The sequence below is a fragment of the Castor canadensis genome, chromosome 3 (genome assembly GCF_047511655.1).
Source record: "Castor canadensis chromosome 3, mCasCan1.hap1v2, whole genome shotgun sequence".
NCBI classification, from domain to species: Eukaryota; Metazoa; Chordata; class Mammalia; order Rodentia; family Castoridae; genus Castor; species Castor canadensis.
This window is the reverse complement of record NC_133388.1, coordinates 72,413,311-72,438,200: the sequence shown is the minus strand read 5'-3', so window position 1 is coordinate 72,438,200 and position 24,890 is coordinate 72,413,311. Positions and strand designations below refer to the sequence as shown.

The window sequence follows — 24,890 nt, the reverse complement described above, 5'->3', positions numbered from 1 at the left end:
GCTTGTTTCTCTTTTGTCTACTCTAGGCTTCTGCATACATCATAGACACTAAAAAATCTGTTAAATGAATGAATGAACAGTTGTAAAAGCAATGTTACAATCATTGCAGGAGCAGATTCTAACTAATGTTAGAGTGTGAATAAGTTCAATTATCTTCTCCACATTTACAAACCAAAGTGCACTCTGATCACCAGGCTTTCTGGGTATTATTTGGCATATGTGTAACAAGAAAAACAGTTATAGAGGAAAAAATAACAACATTTTCTTCTGGTTTTGGTATGTAGTTCATCCCCTTAGTCAAAAAAGCATAAGCAAAATAAAAACATTAACTCAGATATTAAAAGAGTTAAAAAATTCCACAGATTAATGTTATTGTTCCAAAAAATTTCGTGACTAGACAGGGTGTTAATGATTTGACATTACAAAATTTATTAAATTTATTGTTAAAGTGATTTGGTTCTCCCTCTCAAATGCATAAAGCATGTGGGAGTTGGACTAGATCTGCCCCAGGCTGCCAAACAAATTTTTAATGGAACTGGAGTCCTTCAGGGATTGTCCTAAATCCACATAATATTCTTAAGTCCTGGTGTTTGCACTGGGACCTGTATATTAGCAGATGTACGTGTGAATAATACACTTATATCCATCCATCACCCTGGTGACTCCACATCTGTAGGGGCTGCTACACATCAATTATTCCACCTCAGGGGGTAGAAAGATATTTGGGCCAGCATTGACCTTCTTTTCAATCAGGGACTCTGAGCAGTATGTTCTGGAAGTCAAATGGTCCCTTTAGACAGAACCTCTGTTTGAGAATCCATTTGGCCTAATATGGCCATGCTGAGAAGTCAGTGTGATTACCTGTGTCAGGTGTGGAGGCAGCATCCAGAGAAGCAAATGAAAATTCCGTCACTCAGAGCCACCGCCAGCATTCAGGATCTCTCCCTTCTATCTTAATCTTGTATGAGATATTAGCCAGTCTGTCAGAAAAGAATGTCAACCTCAGTAAGATGTATCTGCTTTCCACAGAAAATGCAACCACATGAAATAAATTATAAGTTGCATGAAGAACTAAATTCACTTTTAAATGCTTGGACTCGTTTTTATTAACTGAAGTTTCAGGAAGAAAGTCTCCTCAGGAAGAGTGAGAATTGTTGTCTTCGTATCTTAGTGCCTTCTTTTTCTTTCTTTCTTTCTTTTTTTTAAGGAAACAAAGATTTCATAAGGCTTATCTTTTTGATGAAAAATTTGAAACTTCTTATATGTGCAGAGTTCCATGCTTCTGATATTATACTTGGAAGGTGTGTTATAGATTGTCATAACTGATAAATCAGTGGCAAATGTAACCACTTCATTTTGTTGGGCAAATACACAATTGTGGTGGTGGCTGGCCATTTATTTAATTACGTGGTAAGTACCATATAATGAGAGGGTAAAGTTAAACTGATGATTTGGGCTACCTCAGCCAGGGTACAGTTTACATGGCAATTACGCTGGGATCATCTAAGTGTAATTGGCAAGTAATTTTGTAAGCGAAGGAACATGACAGCTCATTTACATGGTGTTCACTGAGGAAAATTTGGGGACATTTATCAACCACTTCCAAGTGAAAAGTGATTGCACTACTGTCTCCCCAAATGATATAGGCTGTTTGAAAGCTGCATGGCAGGTTTTTGGTATGAATCTTGATGCATTCACTCCCCTGAATATTTGTTCATTATGTATGGTACACCAGGCACTACCCTGTGCACCGAGAGTACAAAATGAGTGAAAGCACAGTTCTATTCTCAAGGAACTCAAGTACAGGAAGCGGATACATCTGTCAGTAATTTTAACACAACATAGTGAGTAGAGGCTCGAGCTCTGCAGAGATGTGTGTACTGTGGTTGTAAAGGGAGAAAAGGGGAAGTTGGCAAGGTAGAATTCAAGGAAAGCTTGCTAGAGAGGGTGATAGCTGAAATAAATTACAAAGGATGGGTAGGGCTTTGCCAGGGGAAGGCTTGACAGTCAAAGGTGCAGCAAGAGCAGAATCTAGGAGGAACAAGTGGGCTGGTGTGAGAGGGAACCTTTAAGCAATTCAGGCATGTTTCAAGGCAGGTACCAGCCCTGCATAGTTGACTTTTCCAGGATCTCAGAGGGCCCTCCTGTCAGCTAAAGGCTTTTGCTTGCTAGGCAAACCATTGGAGAGGTTTGAGAAGATGAAGGTCTTTATCAGAGCCGTTTTGTAGATAGAACATTTTGTGTGATAAGAACAATTTTTGTATTATGATGTGCCAGGCTCTGTTCTACATGCATTAAGGCATTTCATCCTTACAATAACTCTACAAAAGAGGCACGAACATTTTGTCCTTTTTGTAGATGAAGAAACTAACTACACAGAGGTTGCACAGAGCACAAACAGGCTGTCTAGTTCCAGAGCCCTTGCTTATCATTGGTATCCTACCACACCATGTCAGAACTTTCTCATTCTCTCTCTCTGTTTCTCTCTCTCTCTCTCCAATACTGGTGTTAGAACTCAGGGCCTCTTGCTTGCTAGGCAGGCACTCTACCACTTGAGCCACTCCACCAGCCTATGTCGGAGTTTTCTTGACATAATCCACTGCAATCCCCTGTTTATTCACCACCACACTCTCATATACACACTAAACCATGAGCTCTGTAAGAGCAGGGGCTATGTTTACTTTATTCATAGTCATATCCTTCAAGTTTTAGACAGTGTATCTTCACAGACATACAGTAGGGGACAAGTGTAGTTTTGAGGGGATCCATGACTGGAAGCTATCATAGTCAACCTAAAAGGATGCTGGTAGGGCATGAATCTAAGGCAGTTAAGTCAGTATGGAGAGGTGAAGTTGGAGAAATAAATTGGCAGGGCTTCGTGGTTGATTGAGCATGTGGATTTTGTTACAATGCTTCTGATTTCCAACTCCTACACTGGAGAGATGATTTGGCAAAAGAATCTGAAGAGAGAAACCCATGCTGCTCTTCACAGAGCTCTTAAATTCCTGGGAAGAAACACTGTGGACTCAGGATGAAAAGTTAGAAGAGACTACCCTAGAGATGGTTAAAAATAGACAAGACACATCTGCCTGGGACAGTTGAGGGATAGAGCTGCCCTGGGGTAGATGACTGGTTAGATGGCCTTTGAGATTCTTCCCTTTTCAAAAATTCTCTTGGATTAAAGAAGATAAAAAAATCAAAGTATTCAAGGACTGGAAAATATTGAGTCCAAATGCCTGGATTATAGATAAGGAAACAGAAGCCTACAAGGGTCAAATGACTTGTACAAGGGCACACAGTTGAGGAAGAGGAAGACCCAGATCATTGGCTGAGAATACAAAAATGAGTGAAAGCACAGTTCTATTCTCCAGGAACTCAAGTATGGAAAGCAGATATATCTGTCAATGATTTTAACACAACATAGTAAGTAGAGGTCACCCATGTCTTAGATGGCAGCATTTATATTTTGGGTGTTCCCTGTGGGCAGACCTGTGTTGGATGGTGACACAGAAGCAAATGAGACCTGGTATTGGTCCTTAGGGAATTCAGAGAGCTTTAATGATACCTTTATCATCACATGAGAATATCATAAAGTGCATCTACCACCTAGGACATTTGAAAAAATAGAGAAAATGGACTAAACAACCCATAATGAATTTTAAAACTTGGTTCATCACCATACACTGTAATATTTTGAATGCATTATCTCTAGTTCTCACAACCTAGAAGTTAAAAGGTGTTGTTTCCATTTTATGTTTAGAAAACTAAACCATTTAGGACTTGCTCCATAAGATCAGACCACAGTAATGCTCAGTCCCACTCTGTACAAATGATGCTAATGTTCTGAGTGTTTCCTTGCAGTCTTTTTTATGTATTGAGACTATTTACATAGTAATAATTTTATCATCAACACAATTTTGAATCTTCATTTTTAGTGTGTATTATGTTCTACATATTTGCCATGCAATTGTCCAGTCTTCATTTTTAACAGCTATATAATGTTTTATCAAGTTTTTGGCAGGGGGAGGTGGTTCTCAAAGAAATATTTAGTCATAAAAAATCTTCCAATTCTTGGTAGCCATGGCATTTTGAAGGTGTATTTTCTATTTTGAAGACCAGTACCTCTGACTATCCCTTGGATGGCATGGTAGAGTGGAGAAGAGAGACTGTCAGGCTCTGCACAGATGATTGTGGATTTCTTCTCCACGTGGGGCCCCTTGGAGAATGCAGAACAGTGCTGGGCACAGCTCAGAGGGGAGCCCAGGCAGAGATGGCCTGAGGCAGATAGCAGGTGACTTTTCAAGCCTCGGCTTTTCTGACTGAACACACATTCTCCTTCCTGCCCTTGTAAAAAGGCACGTTTTCATTTTCTTAGGGTAGTGAAAAATCTTTTGTGTGAGGAAAGGTGTCATCAAGTATCTTATTCATCAGCATATATACCATCTCCTTAAAATGACAGTGGGAGCAAAAGTTCATCAGTTCAATATGTCTTTCACATTTGGAGACTTCTGACTAATAACCTCTGGTATTTATCATCAGAACAGCCAAAGAACTAAATTCTGGCACATGCTGCTCTCACGCACTGAGAAAAACTTCTTAAAAAGACAGAAGATTTTCTCTTCTTCCATTCATTTAGAAGAAAAACTGTATCTTTTTTTAATTAAAAAAAATATGAGCATGCAGAAACATCTGGCCTAGATTACCACAGCAGCCTCCTGAATGGCCTCTTTTTCTCCAGTCTGCCCTTTTAAAGTCAAGTCTGTATGAAACATCCAGAAAGATCTTTCTGGATCATAGATCTGTGCCAGTCACTCTTCTCATGTCACTGGCGTATTCTTCCATGACTCTTTCATGGTTCTTGAGGTCAAGTCCTACGTAGCCACTGCTGTTGTCTCCCTGCTTGTACCCTGTGCCAGCTACTTTAAGCAGTTCATGTTTCCCTTCTTCATGTCTCTAGATCTGCGTATAAATCAGTTCATTCTTCACAAGCTCCCTGCCAGGCTCTGCAGAGCCTAGATCCCAGCATGGGCCCCAAATCACCTATCCAGCATTTATTGTGCTAGTATGGCATGTGACCTACTGCCTTGGTTTTGCTTGGTGGGCATAATACTTTAAACAAATAAATATAGATCTCACTAGGCAAGGCATATTACTGCTCAGTTTTGCTGAAGGCTTCACCACTCTATGTTCTTTGCTGGGTTATAGAAAGATACTTGTGCTTATCTCTTTTACTCAACAGATTGGACTATAAGCTGCATGAAGACCAGGCTTGTATATTGTTAACTTTTATAGCTACAGGATTGTCAGAGACTGCTCAATAAATATTTATTGTATGAATTCATGTCTTCAAAAAGTAAAACTAAGGCCAGATGTGGTGGTATGTGCCTCTAATTGGGAAGCTGAGGCAGAAGGGGAATGAACTCTAGGTCAGCCTGGCCTACATAGCAAGACTTTGTCTTAAACAAACAAAAAAAGTAAAATTGGGTCAGGAAAGCTCCTTAGGCCTTTCTGATGATTCACAAACATTGTAAGACTCATGGCATTCAGTGGACCTCTCAGATGCTACCCGCATTCCGCAGGGGTTGAAAGGCTGGGTTGGCGAAGTGATGCTGCTAGAACAGAGCCACATGGGATGTGATTAGTCCCATCTGGACATCCACATCTATTCTTATGACCCCTCGTAAGTAATCATTCTCCATGTTTTGTTCTTTTGCTTCCATCAAGACGTACATTTCCTCTGTCTCATTTTATGTCCATGTGACCGCCACACTCCCTTCAAACTGGGCTATTCAGAAATATGAACAGAATAGGATTAAATGTATTACTTTATTTGTTTTGTAAGGTCTGATCATGATTAGATTCAGTGGGCATACCTGAATTTGGATTCTGCCAAGAAGTAATACATGCAGATTTATACAAACTAGTGGTGCCAGAACTTAGTTGTAGTAATATAAGTGCTCATTGGTTAGTGTCTGGTATATCGTGTGTGTGTATTTCTAGGATTTGAGCTCAGGGCCTTGCACTTGCTAGGCAAGCACTGTACCACTTGAGTCACACCTCCAGCCTTTTTAAAGTTATTTTTCAGATAGGGTCTTGCTTTTTATTGCCCAGGCAGGGCACCATGATCCTCCAACATATGGCCTCCCATGTAGCTGGGATTACAGATGTTAGACACCACACCTGACCATAGATCATCTTTTTGATAATCCACTTTTTATTTCAGTCATTGAATTTTTCCATTTCTCTAAGTTATTCTCTTATAGTCATTCAGTTACATGCTGAGTTAAAGATACTAAAAAAATATTTGGAGTCCCCTAGGACCCAGATTACACATATTTATGAAATTTCACATAATCAGTGACATAGGACCATGATACCTAGCTGGGGTAATGTTCTTACCATAAATTCAGTCTCCAGAAAACATCCTACATTTTTAGAGAGTGTAACAGATCTTGCAGAGAGACTATATACACCATAGGCATTGCTGAGGAAATGTGTTAGTAGCACAAGAGTGGAACTGTGTTCACATATCAAATTTAAGAAAAGAAAATCCTTTCATCTAAACTTTCTTCTCTAGGGAAAAGGTGAGGGTGACATAGGAAGAGCTTATTACAGAATCCTTTAGCAGCCAGAAATTTCATTGACAATTTTGTTAATGTCAAATTTGTTAATGCTTGGCTGTCTTCTCAGAGGTCCATTGTGAATTCCTTGATATTATTAATGGTGCACCTGAAAAATCAAGCAATATTTGTACTATTTGGGTAATAGTTATGTTAAATGATTCTTTTATACAGCATCAAGCTTATCAGATTATCTTTTTTCCTAATAATGAATACCTCATCTTTTCCAATTTCCTAATCAAATGCTTCCACATTATCTTGAAGCACAGCCAGTTCCAGCTGCATCTATTCTATACTCTCGGCTTCAATTATGTCAAATTATCCAGCCTACTTACAGGTCCTTAGGTTCTCTTTTGCTCTGAGACTTAGGTCTGATGCACCTCTTTGAAATCTCATGATCACCATCCATTCAACATAAGTGTGTTGTAAGTAAACACTGCACCAAAAACTATACGAGGCTTAATTTACAGTTATGAAGAAATATCTAGCATATATATCTCCCTAAACTTTATTGCACTTGAGTTCATCTTAGGTGCTTCTCTTTTTCCTGATCCTACTTCCTGAAATACACACGTACCTCATTCTGCATAGCATTGCTTCAGCATTGAGGTTTTCCATGGTAGTGACAAAAGGTAAAGGCAGCTATTTTCTGATTATAAAGTAATAAGTATTTAATATTCTAATATAATATGCTATATTATTTGAATTGACCAGAATATTCAGGTTTCCCATATATTTTCATATTTTATTTTATTCAACCAAATACCTGTAGCTAAAAGAACAATGCAAGAAATAGTGAACAACCCTTTGGGAAATCTAATATTGTCACTTTCTGTCATATTTGGTTGAAATGCTACTATATCTTTTTTCTGTTCTTTTGTTATTAGCATATATTAATTGTACAAAAGAATGGGTTTCGTAATGATATTTGCATACATTTACATAGTGAACTTTGATCCTATTCACACTCTCTTATTACTCCCTTTTGTTCCTTCTCCCCCTCCCACTGGTTCCTTTTTCTCTTCCCAAATAGTCCTCTTCTACTTTCATGTCTTCTTTTTTTTAAGTCTAGATTCCACATATGAGAAAAAACATGCAATATTTGTCTTTCTGAGTGTGGATTACTACACTTAACATGATGATCTCCAGTTCCATCCATTTTTCTACAAATGACATTTCATTCTTTTTTATGGCTAAATGAAATTCCATTGTGCATATATACACCACATTTTTCTCTATTTATGTGTTGATGGGCACCTAGGCTGATTCTGTAACTTGAATATTATGAATCATCTGATAAACATGAATATGCAGATATCTGTATTGCATGCTGACTTAGCTTCTTTTGGGTATGTACACAGGAGTGGTATTACCAGGTCAGATGGTATTTCTAGTTTTATGAGGAGCCTCCCTACAGATTTCTGTAGTGACCGAACTAATATGTATTCCCACTAACAGTGCGTAAGGCTCCTTTCCCCTGCATCCTTGCCAGCAGGGTCTCAATGTAATTTTGATTTGCGTTTCTGTGATGGCTAAAGATGTTGGACATTTTCATGTATTTTTTGGCCATTTGTACTTCTGAGAAGTGTCTGTTCAGTTCACTTATCCATTTATTGATTGGATTATTTGTTCTTTTGGTGTTTAATTTTTTTGAGTTCTTTATATATTCTGTAATATTAATCTCCTATCAGATGAATAGCTGGCAAAGATTGTCTCTGGTCATTGTTTCCTTTGGTGTACAGAAGCTTTTTAATTCGATGCAATACCATTTGTCAACTCTTGTTATTATCTCCTGAGCTACTGGAGTTCTATTCAGAAAGTTGTTGACTATGCCTATATCTTGAAGTATTTCACCTATGTTTTCCTCTAGTAGTTTCAAAGTTTCAGGTTTACATTAAGGCCTTTGATCCACTTTGAGTTGATGTTTGTGCAGGGTGAGAGATAAGGATCTAGTTTCAGTCTTCTACATGTGGATATCCAGTTTTCTCAGCACCACTTGTGGAAGAAGCTGTCTTTTCTCAATTGTATGATTTTGGCATCTTTGTAGAGAATCAGATGACTGTGACTGTGGGGGTTTGTTTCTGGGTCCTCTATTCTATTCCATTAGTCTACATATCTGTTTTGTGTCAGTACCATGCAGTTTTGGTTACTATATCTCTGCAGCATAGTTAGGAGGCACATATTGTGATACCTCCAGCATTTCTCTTTTTGTTCAGGATTGCTTTGGCTATTCTGGGTCTTTTGTGCTTCCATATGAATTTTAAGACTGTATTTTGTAAGAAATACTATTTTATCTTATGAAAGAAAGTCAAATGAAATAATTCATCATTTTTTGAATAATTATTCTTAGTTAAAATTCTTATCTTTGTACTGCATGTCCCTGTGTCCTTCATTTTCAGGTCCTTCTTGTTCATTCTGTCTTTTGTACTTTAAAGAAACTCCTTTTCTCCATGAAAAATAGAAGAGCGAAGACTCACCATTAAGCATCCAAGATGACTCAGGCTGCACTTCTTTCTTCTGATATCATTTGCAGTTGCCCTTTGATGTTAGAAGCCATGTTTTATTACCTACCACCCCACAAAAACTCTATTGCTTGGGATATAGCAAGTGCAGTGCATGGTTTCTAAGTGAATGACTGAGTGAATGCCTGATATCACAACTTATGATTGTTTAACCTCTTTAATCTAAATTACATTCTAACTCAGACTGTATCATTTTGAACCTCTGTCAAATAGTTTTAATAGTGCATATATGCATCTATTACTCAGTGGATGTTTAATGAGAGCAGAACATGTTACGTATTTTGGAGCCTTATCATGAAAAGCCAAAATTTGGCACACAGTATTTCAAAATCTGTCTTGTTCCAATTAGTCAAGTCAAGGAATGAATTTTCACTCTGAAAACTAACCAGTGACTCAACAGATCAGTTACTATGATTACTCTCCATTAGACTTCCTGTGGTTGGAATGCTGTGTGAAATTCTAGAGATGGCAATTGTTTTTGGAAAACCATCTGTGTTTCTTAAAATATTTAAATATAAACCTTGCTTTTTAGAGAGTGCTATAGATCAAGTTCAACAGATGTCCACTGTTCTTGCAAACATATATTGAATACCTTTTATATGATATGAGTTGGATATATATATGAAACTGATAATTATTCAAATTACTTATAATTTTGTAGCCAAAGATAGAAATAAAGTAGCATACAGTATTATGAATTCTACAAAAGAAGCAGGTATAATGAGCAGAAAGAGAGGACTAATTAACACCACAGAAGGCATTAGGGAAGGAAGGCTTCCTGCAAGAAACGGTTCTGAGTTAGCTTTTAATGGTGATAGCAGGTTTTGTCTTGTGGGTGACTATCATTAGGGAAAATGATCCTGATATACTTGATGTATTGATTTATAAAAGTGTCACATTTTAAGGAATAAACTTTTAAAAAGCAAAGACCTGAAAAGTGTTTGACTCCTCACATTAGCACCTAATTCCCCTGTCTGTTCTACGGTTCATGCAGTATTGGAGAAACAACTGAATTGAACCCTCCTCTATTAATGGATTTGTATCTGCACACATAGGATAATATATTTTCTGCTGCCATTTTTTATGGTTCCATAAATATTTCTATCATTAACATTTCTAAAAAATGGAGAAAAGAGCTCACATGTGCTAGTAGAAATTCAGTGTGTTTTATAGAACACTGCTACTCTTGATATAGCCTACGGGATGTGACTTTTCATAAAATCCTAATGAATTTCTAGATTTGTCAGCTGTTTCCAAACAGATGCACTCTGCTAATCTAATGGAAACATTTTGAGCCCAGATCCCAAATATCAATAGCTTTTAGTATTGCAAATTAGTTTGTCTGTTTCGGAAATTGGGCTGTGTGGTTCTTGATAAAAAAGTAGCAAGTAATTTTATATGGATGTTTTATTTGACTGCCTTGCCAGCGTTTGATGCTCATATTTTTCTTCGCAGAGTTTTAAGCTGAATGTGGATAGTCATTGTGCTCTCAAGGAAGCTGTGGAGGAGGAAGGACACCAACTTCTCGAGCTTATTGCATCCCACAAAGCAGGTAAATCCTCCTGAAATATTGCAAGTCTTTATGTCTCCAGACTATTAAGAATGAAGAAGCATTGCTGTAAATTACTGCGTATATTCACTTCCTTATGTATTATTAATATTTACATTATCAGATTGACCTTCAAGATTTATAAATGTTTCATATACTGCATACAATGCTGTGATACTTAGAAGATGAAATACTGCCTCCAAATGGTCTGTTCATTTTATTTTGGGCTTGCTGTTCACCTGAGTTTCAATTGAAATCACATTCCTGAAAACTTCACATTGACATGCTTTTTGATGTAGGTGCTCTGGAAATAACATTAAGATAATGAATGAGAATTGTGCTTATAGTTATAATGCATATGCATTAGGGTACTTATAGATATCATTACAGATAGAAGGCAGGCAGTCTAGAGGTATCTGATTATTTCCTGCAAATAAATGCACATGAACATGTTGCCTGTTCTTTGCTGGTTTTTGCATTAGCAGAGTTTTTGGCCTTCAACCAGTTCTTAGCCTAATATTAATGCATTTATGAGGTACAGATTATAAATAAAAACAGCTTTATCATTTGGTTATGCTTATCCATAAGGCAGGATGAATTACAGTTTGGCTCTTTGAGCTTTACTATTGCTAAATAGGAAAAGAACAGCATTAATCAGATGTGTTAATGTTGAAGACTGCTGTCTTAATTCTGGCCCACTTGCTATATTTCTGTATATTTTCCTATTTCCATATGTTGTTCTGATCATTATATAGTCCCTATACAAACACACAGGGCCTTTTATTTGGAATGTGAAGCTACAGTATTAGTAATTTTTATACATTGTTGTTTTTGTTCCACACGCATTTTTCAGTCAGTATACTAAGTCAATTTCCAAACCAAGCATCTATGTAGTTATCCCATTTTTGTATAGTTATGTCTTGTGTCAAGAATTGCCAGTCTGTTCTGAGTGACAAATACTAATATGGCCATTGATGGGAAGGTCATTTAGAAACATGTATATTGCTTGAAATAGCCATTTAAGTTGCTAAAAAAAATAATAATTGGTAAAGATGCAGTCAGGCCCACAACTTATGCTTTCCCCACCTTTTGGAGAAGGTCTGAAGGACATGCTGAAGATGATTGCAAGTCAATGGAAAGAACTGCAGAGGCAAATCAAACGGCAACACAGCTGGATTCTCAGAGCTCTGGATACCATCAAAGCTGAGATACTGGCTACTGATGTGTCTGTGGAGGATGAGGAAGGGACTGGAAGCCCCAAGGTAAGTGGCTTGAAGTTTGCCTTATTTCCTCTTATTTCTGTCTTCTTTTGAACTAGGCACCACTGAAGTTTTCTTTCCACCCCTAAGGCTTTTCGTTTCTAGTGGGTAAACTTTATACATCCATCTATCTAGCTATCTATCTCTATATAAACAAAATGAAATGGCTTGGTTTAAAACAAAACAAAACAAAAGGCTACAACTTTCAAGTTTTCCAGGAAGAGGTCTTTTGTGCAAAAGTGGCAAGGTACAAGGGGGACAATACTTTAGGGGTGGAAGAAAGGGGGACATAAAGCATTTAGTAAACAAAACATAAAGCATCTTTAACATGAATAATCAGAATGGTTTTAAATTGTTTTGTTGCAACTATAAATCACTATAATCAGTGCAATCACTCAGCTCTGACATCCATTAGCCGCTTGGTTACAGCAAATTAACAAAGAAGAGAGAAAGTGATTCATTATCTCATTCCTGTTAATGACTATCAGATGCATTGCCTAATTAGGGGATGGTCATTGTAGTGGGAAGAAGGTCATATGCTTTGCTACAAATCTTTTTGCTCTGAATATAAGTTCTCCATAATGGTGCATGCAAAAAACACAACAAGTATTTTAAAAATGAGTATTGACATGTTTTGGTTATCCATTTTAGATTTTCAAAGTAACCCATGAAGCATATGCAGCTGAATTTTAAATGAAGCATCTTTTACTACAGAGTGCTTCTGTTCTAAAGGCATCTTTGGACTCACATGTGGAAAATAATTCTATTAATTTGATGTTTTTCTCTACTTTCTTCTTACTTTTCTGTCCTGTTGTGAAAGTAAATGTAGAAAACCAGTCACATAATAGACTTAAGCAATGAAACATATTGTAACATGGGGGAAACAGGTTTTAGAGTTCCTGGTTTCTATTCCTGGCATGACAAAATAAGCAAATCATCACCAAATCACATTTATGCAGCATCCACGTGGACTGGCGTTGTGCTAAATGCACACAGAGAAAGTTACGCAAGCATGCTGCCCTCTAATTCTTCAATGCAGGCGGAGGAGAAACCTGAACCAGCCCTGGAGTGCTGGGACCTATGGAGCCAGTGAAAAACTCAGGCAATTTATGGCTCGGGACCCTCAAAGAACAACAACCTTTAGCTTTATTTGTTGGAAACAGGATGAATTGATGCACTCGGCTCCTCAGAGGAGGTCACATTTCAGGAAACACTTGAAGGAAGGAAGAGAGGTGGCTTGGCACATAAGCACATATTGTAGGAACTGATACAATGAAAGGATCAAAGCTGCACCTCATAAGGTAGAATGGAGAGTGCATTCTGCAGACTTCTCAGGACTATTTTAAGGAGCAGGCTGTGGGGAGAAGTTGATTGGATTAAAGCTTTCACTATGGAGGGATGAGAAAGGACACAACTAAAAACTCAATTGTATTTTATTAAGTGATACTGAGTACTTTCTCTTTAAGAGCTATTTTGGGTGTATTCTGCATGCCAGAAGCTATTCTACAGCATTTCTATATTCTGTATTCTCTCTCTTAAGTATCACAACAAACATAAAATAGTTCTACTTTAATCCCCAATGAAGAAGAGGAGGCATTGAGAGGTTAAGCAACTTGCTTAAGGGCACATAGCTACTAAATAAATGGCAGAGCTAGTATTTGAATCTGTATGTACCCTTTAGTCCCAGAGACCATGTTTGTCCCCACCTAGAGCATTGCCCCTCAATGTCATTGCTCAGGCCAAGTATAGTAGCAGTCACTAGAGATGAACAGTTAAGACTTAGTGCCTGTCTCATGGAGCTTGTGGTGAAGTGGGCACACAGACTTTAACCTAGTAATCCATGCCCTCACAGACTGTGATATGAAAGAAAACAAAAGGGAGAGGCAAAAGATTGAGCTGGAAGAGGTGATTTGGATCAGGGAGGGCTTCTTTGAGGAAGTGACATTCTGTAAGTGGACCAGTATGGTCAGGGAAGGAGGAGCGTGCACAGAAGCTGAGTAGCCTGTTGTCAGTTAAGAGGAGGGCTTTGGAGTAAGTGGGTTGCAGTGTAAAACCCTGTTCCTGGCTATAGTGTTGGCTGTGGTTGGGTGGAGTGGAGTGAGTGAGGGCAGAGGGAGGGTGTGCCAAAGTAGAACTCCAGAGATGGTGCAGTTACCCAAATCAATAAAAGACAGGGCCAGTTTGAAATCAGTTCCTTGTAGGGAGACATTGGCTTAGAATGACAATTATTCAACCCAGAGGAGAAAGTATTGTCACAAGAGAAGTAATAGCGTTTCTCCAAACCAGTCCTAGGGCCTTCCTCAGGCTATACTGGATTTCACATATTTTAGAAGAGGTTTTATAAAGTGGAAGCAATCTATATTATGCAGCTACATGATTTAAATATCTTTGATTTTCCCAAATTTCTACAACGAATAAGAACTATTGTAAACAGAAAAATAAAGAATGTTTAAAATATAAGAATTAGAAAGTGATTTGCAAGGTAAGATAGATGACACTGAGCTAAGTGAAATTGGAATATGAATTTAAATATGATGAGCAGCCAGGTGCTGGTGCTTATGTCTGTAATCCTACCTCTTTGGGAGGCTGAGATCAGGAAGATCGCAGTTCCAGGCCAGCCTAGGCAAAAAAGTTTGCAAGGCCCCGTCTCAATGGAAAAAAAAGCTAGGTGTGGTGGCACGTGCCCGTCACCTGGGCAAAAGTGAAAACTTCATCTCCAAAATAAGCAGAGCAAAAAGGACCGGGGGTGTGGCTGAAGCAGTAGAGCACCTGCCTGGTAAGTGTGAAGCCCTGAGTCCAAACCCCAGTACCTAATACAGCTGGTTCTTAACATTTGGGTGCCTGACTTCTAAAAATTTAAATTAAAGAAAAAATTAAAAATCTGTTTATTTCAATCATTCCAAAAGTCTCATCAGTTTATAAAGAATAACATTCTTGTTTTTCTTATTGATAGCATTTCTATACCAAAAAATAGTTACAAGAAGAGGGACACTGGGAATTTGACACTTTGACCTGGCAAGAGCCAGACATAGTTCTCTCTTCCCTACGTTGGGCTGAATTTCCTCTGGACAAGTAAGCTCATCCATACCAAACAGTGAATGTAAAATCAATTTAGGACAAGAAATGTATTTCTCAAGTTAAGTTTAGGAAATAATGGAGACATCAGAATGACCATTATTTTTATTTGTTCAATGTTTATGAACCGTTTCTCTTAGTCCCTTGGACAAACAGAATGATAGAAAGCCTGAGCCTTCCTTTTCAGAGTCTGAACCTAAGTTCAATGACTGGTACATGCTAGCTGGGCATCCTTGAGAAAATTGCTTAACTTCTCTGTGTGTCAGTTTCCTCATTTATAAAACAGAGATAATGATAATATCCACCTCAACATATCCATCTGTGATACAGATTTTTTTTTTTAAAAGTGCTTAGAACAGAGCCTGGTACAGACTAAATCCTAAATAAGGGTAAATGAAATTACAAACTTTCATATTCTAATGATAAGATCAATAAACAAATAATTATAATAGATCTAATAAAACTAATAGGAACTGGCACAGAGCAGAAGAGTGCACAGGAAGGGTATTAAGAAAATAATTACAGGGGAGTTGATGTTTTAAATTAAGTTTCCAAAGAATTTTTGCCAAGGTAGAAACTAACTGGCAGAGAGAACATCATGCCCAGAGACCTAGAGGTAGAAAAGGTGTGGTATGTCTGGAATCCAGGATGATGATTAGGCTGGCTTGCCTAATCACAGTGACAAAAAGTGATCCCAGATGAGTGACTTGGGCAGTCATTGACACTATCCAAGGCAGAGTGATCTTCATACATTATACAGAAATAAATATCTCTCTATATATTGTTTAAAAGGAAACTCTTCTTGCCATATTGTACTAAACAGTGTATGCTTGAATAGGTTACACTAAAGTTCAAGACTGAAAGCTGGCTTCAGCTTCTTACACATCATGTCAGTCTTCTTTCCATGGTGTGACCTTGCACAGGTCATGTACAGACTGTGCCATGAAATGCATCTCTAAGACAAGCAGTTATGATCATCTATTTCATCTGAGACCTAAAAAAGGAACTAAAATTAAAACACACACAAAAAAAGTAACTGTAGAATTCATCTTAGGTTTACTTCAGAAGCTATGGGGAGCTTGAGAAGCATAATAGAAAATCTAAGGAATATATCTAGGGGGTATTTTTCTTTCTTTCCTTGTTTGAGAGACTGTAGAAAAGGACTTGGTCTTAGAAATCTTGTAAAGGAGGAGGATAGGAGGAAATTCAAAGACTCTGGGAAACTTCTCCCCCAGGACTCAGCAGCATACCTTATTTGTTGTATTTCATTTTTTTAAAAAGTGTTTTCCCAGGACTGTGAGATCTTTTATACATGGAAATAGAGAATAGAATTCAGCAGTTCTAGAAATATCAGCTTTAGCACTCACATCCAAGAATTGAAAATATGCTTATAATTATGTATTTTAAGATAGATTGATAAAAGTTTATCACCTTAAACTAGGCTTTTACTATGTTAAATTTTTTAATGGTGTGTAGTTGAAGGGATTTCAAAACACAGTGAATATCCAGTGCCTAACAAAGGCTACATTCTGTTTTTGACCTTTCAAGGAAAAACTCAAAAAATCCTGAAAATAAGAAAGCATTTAAAATTTTTTTCACATTGCTTCCTTTAAAATGTTCTTATCCTCTGCTTACTTTTCTCCTATAAAGCATGCATCATTACAGATGTCTCAGAATCCAGGCCAGGATTTTCCCACATGACTTATCAAACTTTGCATCACTGAAAGCATTCAACAACAGTTCCTTTGTCCTTTTTAAGGAAACACATAAGTTTTTAGAACAAAGAATATTTGAGGATTTTATTATAAATTCAGAAAACTTTACATCTACTACAAGGGTGACCTAATCTGGGTCCCAACCAACATCTTCATTTCCTTAGTCAAAGGAGCTGGGTTGATTACTTTGAACTCTGGGATTGCCCTTATTTTATCTGTTTTCTTTGAGGCTCTTAGACTGAAGTCATCATCCTTTGGAAATGGATATCCACTCTTGAAGGTCATCAATGATATCTGTTGAACAATAGCAGGAGAGTAAGCTTACAGACACTTCTTAAATATGTTTGCTCAGTTGTAGAAGTGACAGTTTAGATATTGGCTGAGAGTGGGCATCTGTGTGGCCTTACACTTCAGTGTGTCACTGGCAATCTGGCCTTTCTTTAGATGCCAAGTGAGGGAGTCCAGTATTAACACGAGTTTTTTGTGTTTGTTTTCTAGATGCCCAACTCTGAACCCAGTATTTATGCTAATGAATTATGGGCAACTTTAACCAAATGTGACAAAGGAGCTGATCTGGGGAACATCTTTACAAGATGTTTTCTCTGTATTATATGGTGTCTTTAGGTAATAGTGCAAGTAGATATTATCACCCTGAAATGGAATTTGATTCTGACTCTTTCAAAGCATAGGTGACACAAAGCATTGTCTCGACATTTATGTTCTGTTCTGTTCTGGTTCAGGAGCTTATGTAGTTAGCATGTTCTTTAATATAGGCTCTTCAGAAACAGCATTAAGGTAATGAATGGAAATTGCATTTATGCATTGTTAGTTCCACAGACACTGATACACATATGCATAGTAAACTACTCAAGACACTTTTCTCTCTTCCTCATTCAAAAAATAAAGCAAGGTATATGTTGTCAAAGGAACCAGAAATTATACAGTAAGAGTAAATCATATCTAATGTAGTAGAGAGAAAGACAGTAGGCAAAGGCCTGACTGCTGTTTATTGACTATTGACAGAAAACACTGCCCAGTGCTGAGCCAGACATGAGAGGAGACATGCTTTTCTGCTCAGCGGTCTTATCATCTCAGTGTAAGCACACCGTGTAACATCTTGTCTCAAGTAGTTTGAGCTATCTTAGATCTAGAATAATAGATCACCTGAGATTCAGATCATCTTAATTAGGATGCTGGCAGATTGAAATGGAATGGGGCTCTTGCTGCAAGCAAATGAGTAGTAAATGCATTACCAATTCCAACTCTTCTGTGCAGAGCACAGAACTAAAAGTCAGTATCCCATCCAGTTCCTCTCTTGCTGAACTATACAATCATAGTCCTGATTTGCAGTACCTGGGGAGAGCTCTTTCTTCTACTGTGGATTTTTCAATAGTCCTTTTTTTTGTTGTTGTTATCAGAAAGGCAACTTTTCTTCAAAAGTGTTTCTTGAAAGACAGAAACAAAAGTGAGTTATTTCTTTGAAGATCAGTGTTACTAAATTTGTGATAGAATCGAACAAAAAATAGTTTCTCTAATCTCCTTGAGGCACTTCAATTTGCATATTATCAGATGTGTGGGTGGATCCAAGATGAGATTTTTTTCTTTTTAGTCTGCCACTCTAATGAGGTGACTGGAAAAAGGTTAAGAAAAGAAAAATATGCAGTAGGTTAAAGAACATGCAGTGGTTGGTCCTGTCATGGTCATATGGTGTATAAAGCCATAACTCATCTTGCTTTTTCGCACTACTTTCATTGCTGGTGGCCTTGATGCTAGAAACATTTGGCACATCAAGAATTTTGGAGTGTAACCTAAGGTTAGTAGGTGGAAAGAAATAATAAAGACACTAATGAAGTGGAGTCTGATAAAACAGTAAAGAATCAATGAAACAAAAAGGTGGTTCTTTTGGGTTGTAATACACATGTGAATTGAAGCAATGCTAGCAATCACTCCGTATAGCTGTTCTTATCTCAAACTAACAAAAATGCTATGTCTTTCTTATTATTGCTTATGTCTTCTCTTCAACAAAATTGGAGAAGAACGCAGAACAGGATCTGCCTGGAAGCAAGAGCGGTGGTGGGGAGAGACTAGGGGTGGGAGTTAGGGGACAGAGATTGCCCAAACAACATATGCACATATGAATAAATTAATTTTTTAGAAAAAGAAAAAAAAAAACCAAAAAGGTGGTTCTTTGAAAAGATAAACGAGATTGACAAACCTTTAGCCAAAGTAACTAAAATAAAGAAGGAGGAATCCCAAATTAATAAAATTAATGAAAGAGGGGAAAGAGATAAAAGAGGGGAAAACTGAGCAGAGGTGGCTGAAGGAGAGGGATAAAGACTTCTGAGAAGGCAGCATCTCCAGGACATGAGAACACTTCCTTGAAGAATGGAGGCCAGGAAGAAGGGGAGGGATTAAGAAATGACCTGGAGTTTCTCAGAACAGGTCTGCTGGGGGAAAGACCTTAAAAAGCTGATGTGGGTGGGCTGTTCTTGGGATTGAGAGGAGGGTTTGGGAGGGGCACAGACATACTTACAGGTGATCAGAAGGCCCTCTTGCAACTTTGGTTCAGTCCTGGAAAAGAATCCAAGATTAGACCAAGAGCTACTCTGAGAGGAGAGGGATAACTTGGAGGTGAGAGGAAAAGTAGCTGGGAAGTAGGAGACCAGGACTGGATCCAGCTAGGAGAGGGTCAGATACTGTATCGAGATCAGGGACTCTCAGGAAGCGGGGGGTTGTGGAAGGGGGACTGTGTGGATGACTGGATGTGGGGGACACCATGGAGGTGATTTTTTTTTTTCTGGGTACTAAAGTTTGAACTCAGGGTCTCATGCTTTCTAGGCAGGCACTCTACCACTTGAGCCATTCCACCAACCTTGAAGGTGATTTCTAAGACATGAAAGTATGGGGCACAGCTGTGAGGAGTCAGGAAAGGGATTGTAAAGTGATGCACCATCACCATTGTCACATACCTGCTGAGGTATGAGATCCAAGGCCCCTTGGTCAGGGATCTGCAGTGAAGGAGGGTCCAAGGCATTGGCCAAACTGTGGCCTCTTAGGTCCTCCAGGTAGCTAGAATTCTCTGAAGGAGGCCATGAACCATTGCCTTTAAAGCTGCACATAGCACCCACAGAGAGCTGCCCCTAGCCCTAGCCTCAGTGGGTGGTTGGGGTTGTGGCAGGGCTGCACCAGCTCTCATTGTGACCCTGTCCATCCCTCACAGACGTTTGCTCATTTACCCTTCTCACTGACCAGTGGTGTGGGATGATTTAGGCCATGCCTACATTCCACAGTCCATGCTGCCTGGCATTACCCTGCGGCTGCTTCTTCTGGCTCACACCTCTACAAGCAATTGGAAGAGAAGGATTGAAGTGATTGCTAGAGGATGAGGATCGTGGTGTGGGGCTTGTTGGGGATCATAGTGATTTTGGTGAGTATTAGAGGAGAAAAACCATGGTGAGTGTTGGAGGAGAAGGAGCACAGTTGATTACTGAGTCATGTGGCCTCCCAACCTTCCTTGTCTCAGCCCTGACATGTCTGAAGAAGTCAGACTTAAGAAACTGGCTGCAGCCAAGAAAATGCTGAAAGCATTTCAGCATAGGAACAGCCCTGGTATTCCTGCAGGGGAAAAGAAAAATAAAAAGATTAAAAATGCTGGTAACCCTGAGTCAACCACTGTTACATGTGCCCCAAAATCATGATGCTCTGTACTAACTGTTCATGAAACTGTGTTACCGGCCAGCGTCCCTTCACCAGGCACTGGCATTGATAGTATCAAAGGCCTTGAGTATGAGGCTGTACCCTTTACCAACTAGGAAGCTATGACATCGAACAAGAAGGATCTGAGTGAGGTGCAAGAACAAGACTGAAGAAGACCTGGAAGAGAAGACCTCCAAGCTGCAGGAGAAGATTCAAGTCCTTCTGACTGAGGAAGAGGCCATGCAGCACAGCATGGAGATGTTGCAGAAGAAGTTGAAGATGTCTGAGGCCCACCTGCTGCAGTCCTCCAGCCAGATGCGGCAAACCTTGGCACAGATGCACATGCTCAAAGAGGGTAAGGAGTGCAGTGCCCAAGAAGTTCTCCAGCTGAAGACCACTTTGGAGGAACTGAGGAGCCAGCTGGAAGAGACATTGCCCCCACAGCCCCCACCTGGGCCAACTGAGGCAGAACAGTGTCTGCAGGAGCAGGCCCATCAGTAGAGGAAAGACTAGAGAGCCTGTGGGACAGCTACAGGCCCAAGTGCAGGAATGAGAGGCTGAGTCACCTCAAAGGGGAGCGGGAGGAGCGGTTGCTGGGACTGAAGCAAGTTGGGGATGACTAGAAGGATGTGAGAAGCAGGGAGAATGACCATATTGTCATCCAGGAGACCTTGACAAACCCCAATCCTGTGCTTGAGGAGCAGGTGGCTCAGCTACAGGATGACAACATGAAGCTGACCATCATTCTGCAGTTGGAGCAGCATGTCAAAAAGGAGCTGGCTAAGAAGCTGGACCAGCTGTAGGAAAACCTGGATGAGCTCAAGGGTTTCCTGAAGCTGAAGAGCCAAGAGGCTTTTGGTCATAGGAGCAGTGAGACCAGTGCCTGTCCCATCAGCAGCAGGATATGGTAACCCATCTACAGCCCGTGACCGCTGAGCAGAAGCTGACCTGCAAGACAGAAGCACCCAAAGACCAGCAGCTTCTTATGCAGACTCAGCTCCTGGACCTAGAGAGCCAAGAAGCCATGGTGGCTGGGGAAGTGTAGCCATAGCAGCATGGGCAGCCAAAGAGGCTGAAGACAACCTGCTGGTGCCTGACTCAGCTGCCAGCCCTGCTCCACAATGAGCTGGAGAAGGAGATCCTGGCCTCTGAGAGCAGGAACGAGTGTGTCTGGGGAGAGCTGCTTCCTGGAGGTCATGTCAGAAGACATGGAGCATGAAAAAAGTCTGCAACACCTCTACACACAACTCTCCAGAAAGATGGGACGCCATTGGCAAGTGCATTGCCCTCTGTGAAACCCAAAGTGCAGAGCTGAAGGAGATTCAAGATGAGAAGGCTGACCCAACACAAGAAGAAAATAATGTGGGATCTTCAGGATCTGAAGCTCCAGCTTTGAAGACCAGTGCAAAAAGTAGCAAGTTCCTCAGGAGAAACTAAAGTTGCATGTGATGAAGGACAGTTTGAAGATGTGAGCCAACCTAATGATGTGCAACATGAGGAAGGAGAGGTTGGAGCAGCTTCACTGCTCCAAATGCAGCAGAACCTGCATCTGTGGTGTTACATCCAGAACCAGCAAGAGTGGGCAGAATTGTATGACAATCTCTGCCTCCCCTTCTACCAGAGTGATGCAAATGGTGATGTGACCATCGTGCTTGTTTAAAGAAATGACATTCAAAGCCCCTCCCCAGTCCCTGCCACCCAGTTCCTGCCGCTCCTTCCAGGTCACCCTTTTATCTTTATTATGGTTAGACCCATCTTAACAGGGATTCACAAACACACGCAGAGACTTTGTCATCTTGATAAGGGCAGATCAGTAGTTGAGAAAATAGAACAAAATGTAAGAAATAGGAATATTTTACTAAAGCTGAAAATATGATAAAAAAGAATCTCAGAGTGTAATTCTTTGGTGTCTCTAATCAGTACAGGGAAATGTTGTTGCGCTGAGTAGATAGTTCACTATTTTCCAATTTTATTGAAGGTACCTAATCTCAGACTCTATAATACCTAGAGTTACAAAGATGCATGGATACAAACTTAGGTTCTCTAGAAAGCAGTCATATTTTAGTAGCAGAACTCACATTTTAACTATCCTATTTTTAAAACTAACATATAAACACATTCAAGGAGCTGTTTGAAATACAGTGGAGGTCACTATTTTTTTAAAAAATTTAAGTATATAAGCACAAAAAATAAGGGAAGATACAGAATTGCTTTAAAATGAATAAATAAATTCTTTGAAAGTGTGAAACAATTACCTCAGTATGTGATTTACACTTTTTCCTGGAATGTGTTGTTCCTGGCAGGGGAGTAGGCTTAGCCAAGGAGAGCCCTGCCTGCTAAAGGGATTTCTCTGCTCTGGCTCTTGTGTTTATTGAGTTGCCCAGGACTTCTTCTCAATACCTTGAATACTGAAAGTGCTTGCATAACTGTTTCCACACCCAGAATATCTTTTCCAACCAATGACATCAAGAGGTATTGAGATGTCTGCATTTTGCCCTTCTCTTCATTTAGAAAATGGCTATTTATGTAGTTGTGAAACTACCAGAGGCATCCTTTTTTCAATAGTACTGTAGTGCTGTTTGCCAACGGGACCAAAACATTCCCAGTCATACCTCCCACTGTGCCTAAATAAATGTTAATGTTTCTCGGGAAACTAACTAGAGTGGAGATCATGCTGTGCCAGAATTCAAGACCTTTCTCACTATAGCTCCCAGCCATTTTTGCATTGGGTTGGGGCAGTGGTTTCTCATCTTTATACTCTGCAGAAGCCAACACTTGTTAGCATCACCCCTCTGTAGGATTAAGCAAGGCTGTGGAAGTCACTGAATAAGCAGGGGGAGAGGGAGAAAAGGGAGCCTAAGAAGAGACAAATGAAGAAAGGAAAGAAGAAGCACAAGAAGATAAAAGAAGGAAGTAGGTATCCAGTGAGATATAGTAGAAGCTAAATACCATTGCCTTGCTATCGTTCAGAGGCATTTGTTCCACAGTGAGTGGAACTTATCTGAGTTTCATGGCATTAGTGCTTATCTCTCTCCCTCTCTCTTTCCTTTCTCAGGCTCTGGAAATGAAAACTTTACATTTGACATCTTACCTATTGTTGTACAACCAATTGTGTGTGTGTGTTTCCATAATATTTTATTGATAGAGTTAGCATTTACAACAGACTTACTGTGGTCTAGGTTCATGTCAAGCCTTTTACCTGGATTGTCTTTATTCATTCTTCCCAAGAATGTTAGGAGTCCTAACTTCTAAAGTTTTCTAATGAAAAAACTTCAGTTCCAAACTATATCACACAATCATGCTTGTTAAAACAATCTTCTTAGAAAGTATCCATGATTACTAGGCACCAGTGGCTCATGCCTATAATCCTAGCTACTCAGGAGGTAGAGATCAGGAGGATAGAGGTTCAAAGCCAGCCTGGGCAAATAGCTCGTGAGACCCTATCTTGAAAAAACCCTCCACAAAAAAGGGCTGGTAGAGTGGCTCAAGGTGTAGGCCCGGAGTTCAAGCCCCAACACCACAAAAAGAAAAAAAAGAAGAAGAAAAACGTATCCATGACGGGCTAAACTCCTTAGCCTATAGTTTAATTCCCCTGCTTAGTCACAATTCATGTTAATAATTCACTTCTTACATTTTTCTAGTTTATCTACTATATTCCTAACTTGTTCTCCCTTTCTTTTCTCTTTGTTTTTTCTTATAGCTTTCCCAAAATCTCTATCTATACTGTTCTTATCCATCCATAAAATTAATAAATATTGAATAGTAACTACACTGTGATGACATAGCTCTGAACAGGTTACTGTACCTTCCCTTGTTCAATAACTAGCAGTGGAGATTTTTTTTTAAAAAATCTTAAGTATGTAATTCTAAGTTAAGATAGACTGTGTGATAAATACTATAATAAGGCACTCAAGAGATATTTGGGGAGGGAAAATTATTTCATTCTGGCTCTGAAAAGGCAGTTGCCCCAAGTAACAGAAAATGGACTTTGTAAAGGTCTCTAATATTCAGCTAAATTGGTAGTAGGAAGATACTGGAGAGTGAACATTTCAGGCCAAGGAAATAGCATGGTCAAAATATGGAAAATGGGGGCTGAAGACATGACTGAAGCTGTAGAGCGCATGCCTAGGAAGAGTGAAACCCTGGGTTCAAACCCCAGCACTGCCAAAAAAGAAAAAGAAAAGTATGGACAATATGAGGGATAGCTAGAAAACAGTGAACAGTGAATACTCTGACTTTTTGAGCATAGTGTCCATGAGTTTATGGGAAAGGATGAAGACCTAATGAGGGAGAAGTCTTGAAAAACCTTGAGCTATATTCTGGAGAGCTTTAAATATTAAGCTAAAGAGTTGTGTTATACCAGTATACCCCAGTGTTTTTAATGATTGTATTTGGTCATAGCAAATAGACAGCAAAGGTAGGATGAAAGAAGAAGGATAAAAAGTAACAACAGC

General features: G+C 39.2%; 1 protein-coding gene across 5 annotated transcripts in view; it reads left to right on the top strand.

The window, feature by feature from the left end:
• Akap6 (A-kinase anchoring protein 6) overlaps nucleotides 1-24,890 on the top strand; it is a 515,042-nt gene that overhangs the window by 261,879 nt on the left and 228,273 nt on the right. For 3 of the 5 annotated variants that reach the window (XM_074068188.1, XM_074068191.1, XM_074068189.1), the window contains exons 6-7: nucleotides 10,598-10,694; nucleotides 11,787-11,953. In XM_074068188.1, the coding sequence (XP_073924289.1) occupies nucleotides 10,598-10,694; nucleotides 11,787-11,953 (264 nt within the window). The remainder of the gene's footprint in view (nucleotides 1-10,597; nucleotides 10,695-11,786; nucleotides 11,954-24,890) is intronic. The other 2 variants (XM_074068190.1, XM_074068192.1) reach the window with 1 other exon arrangement.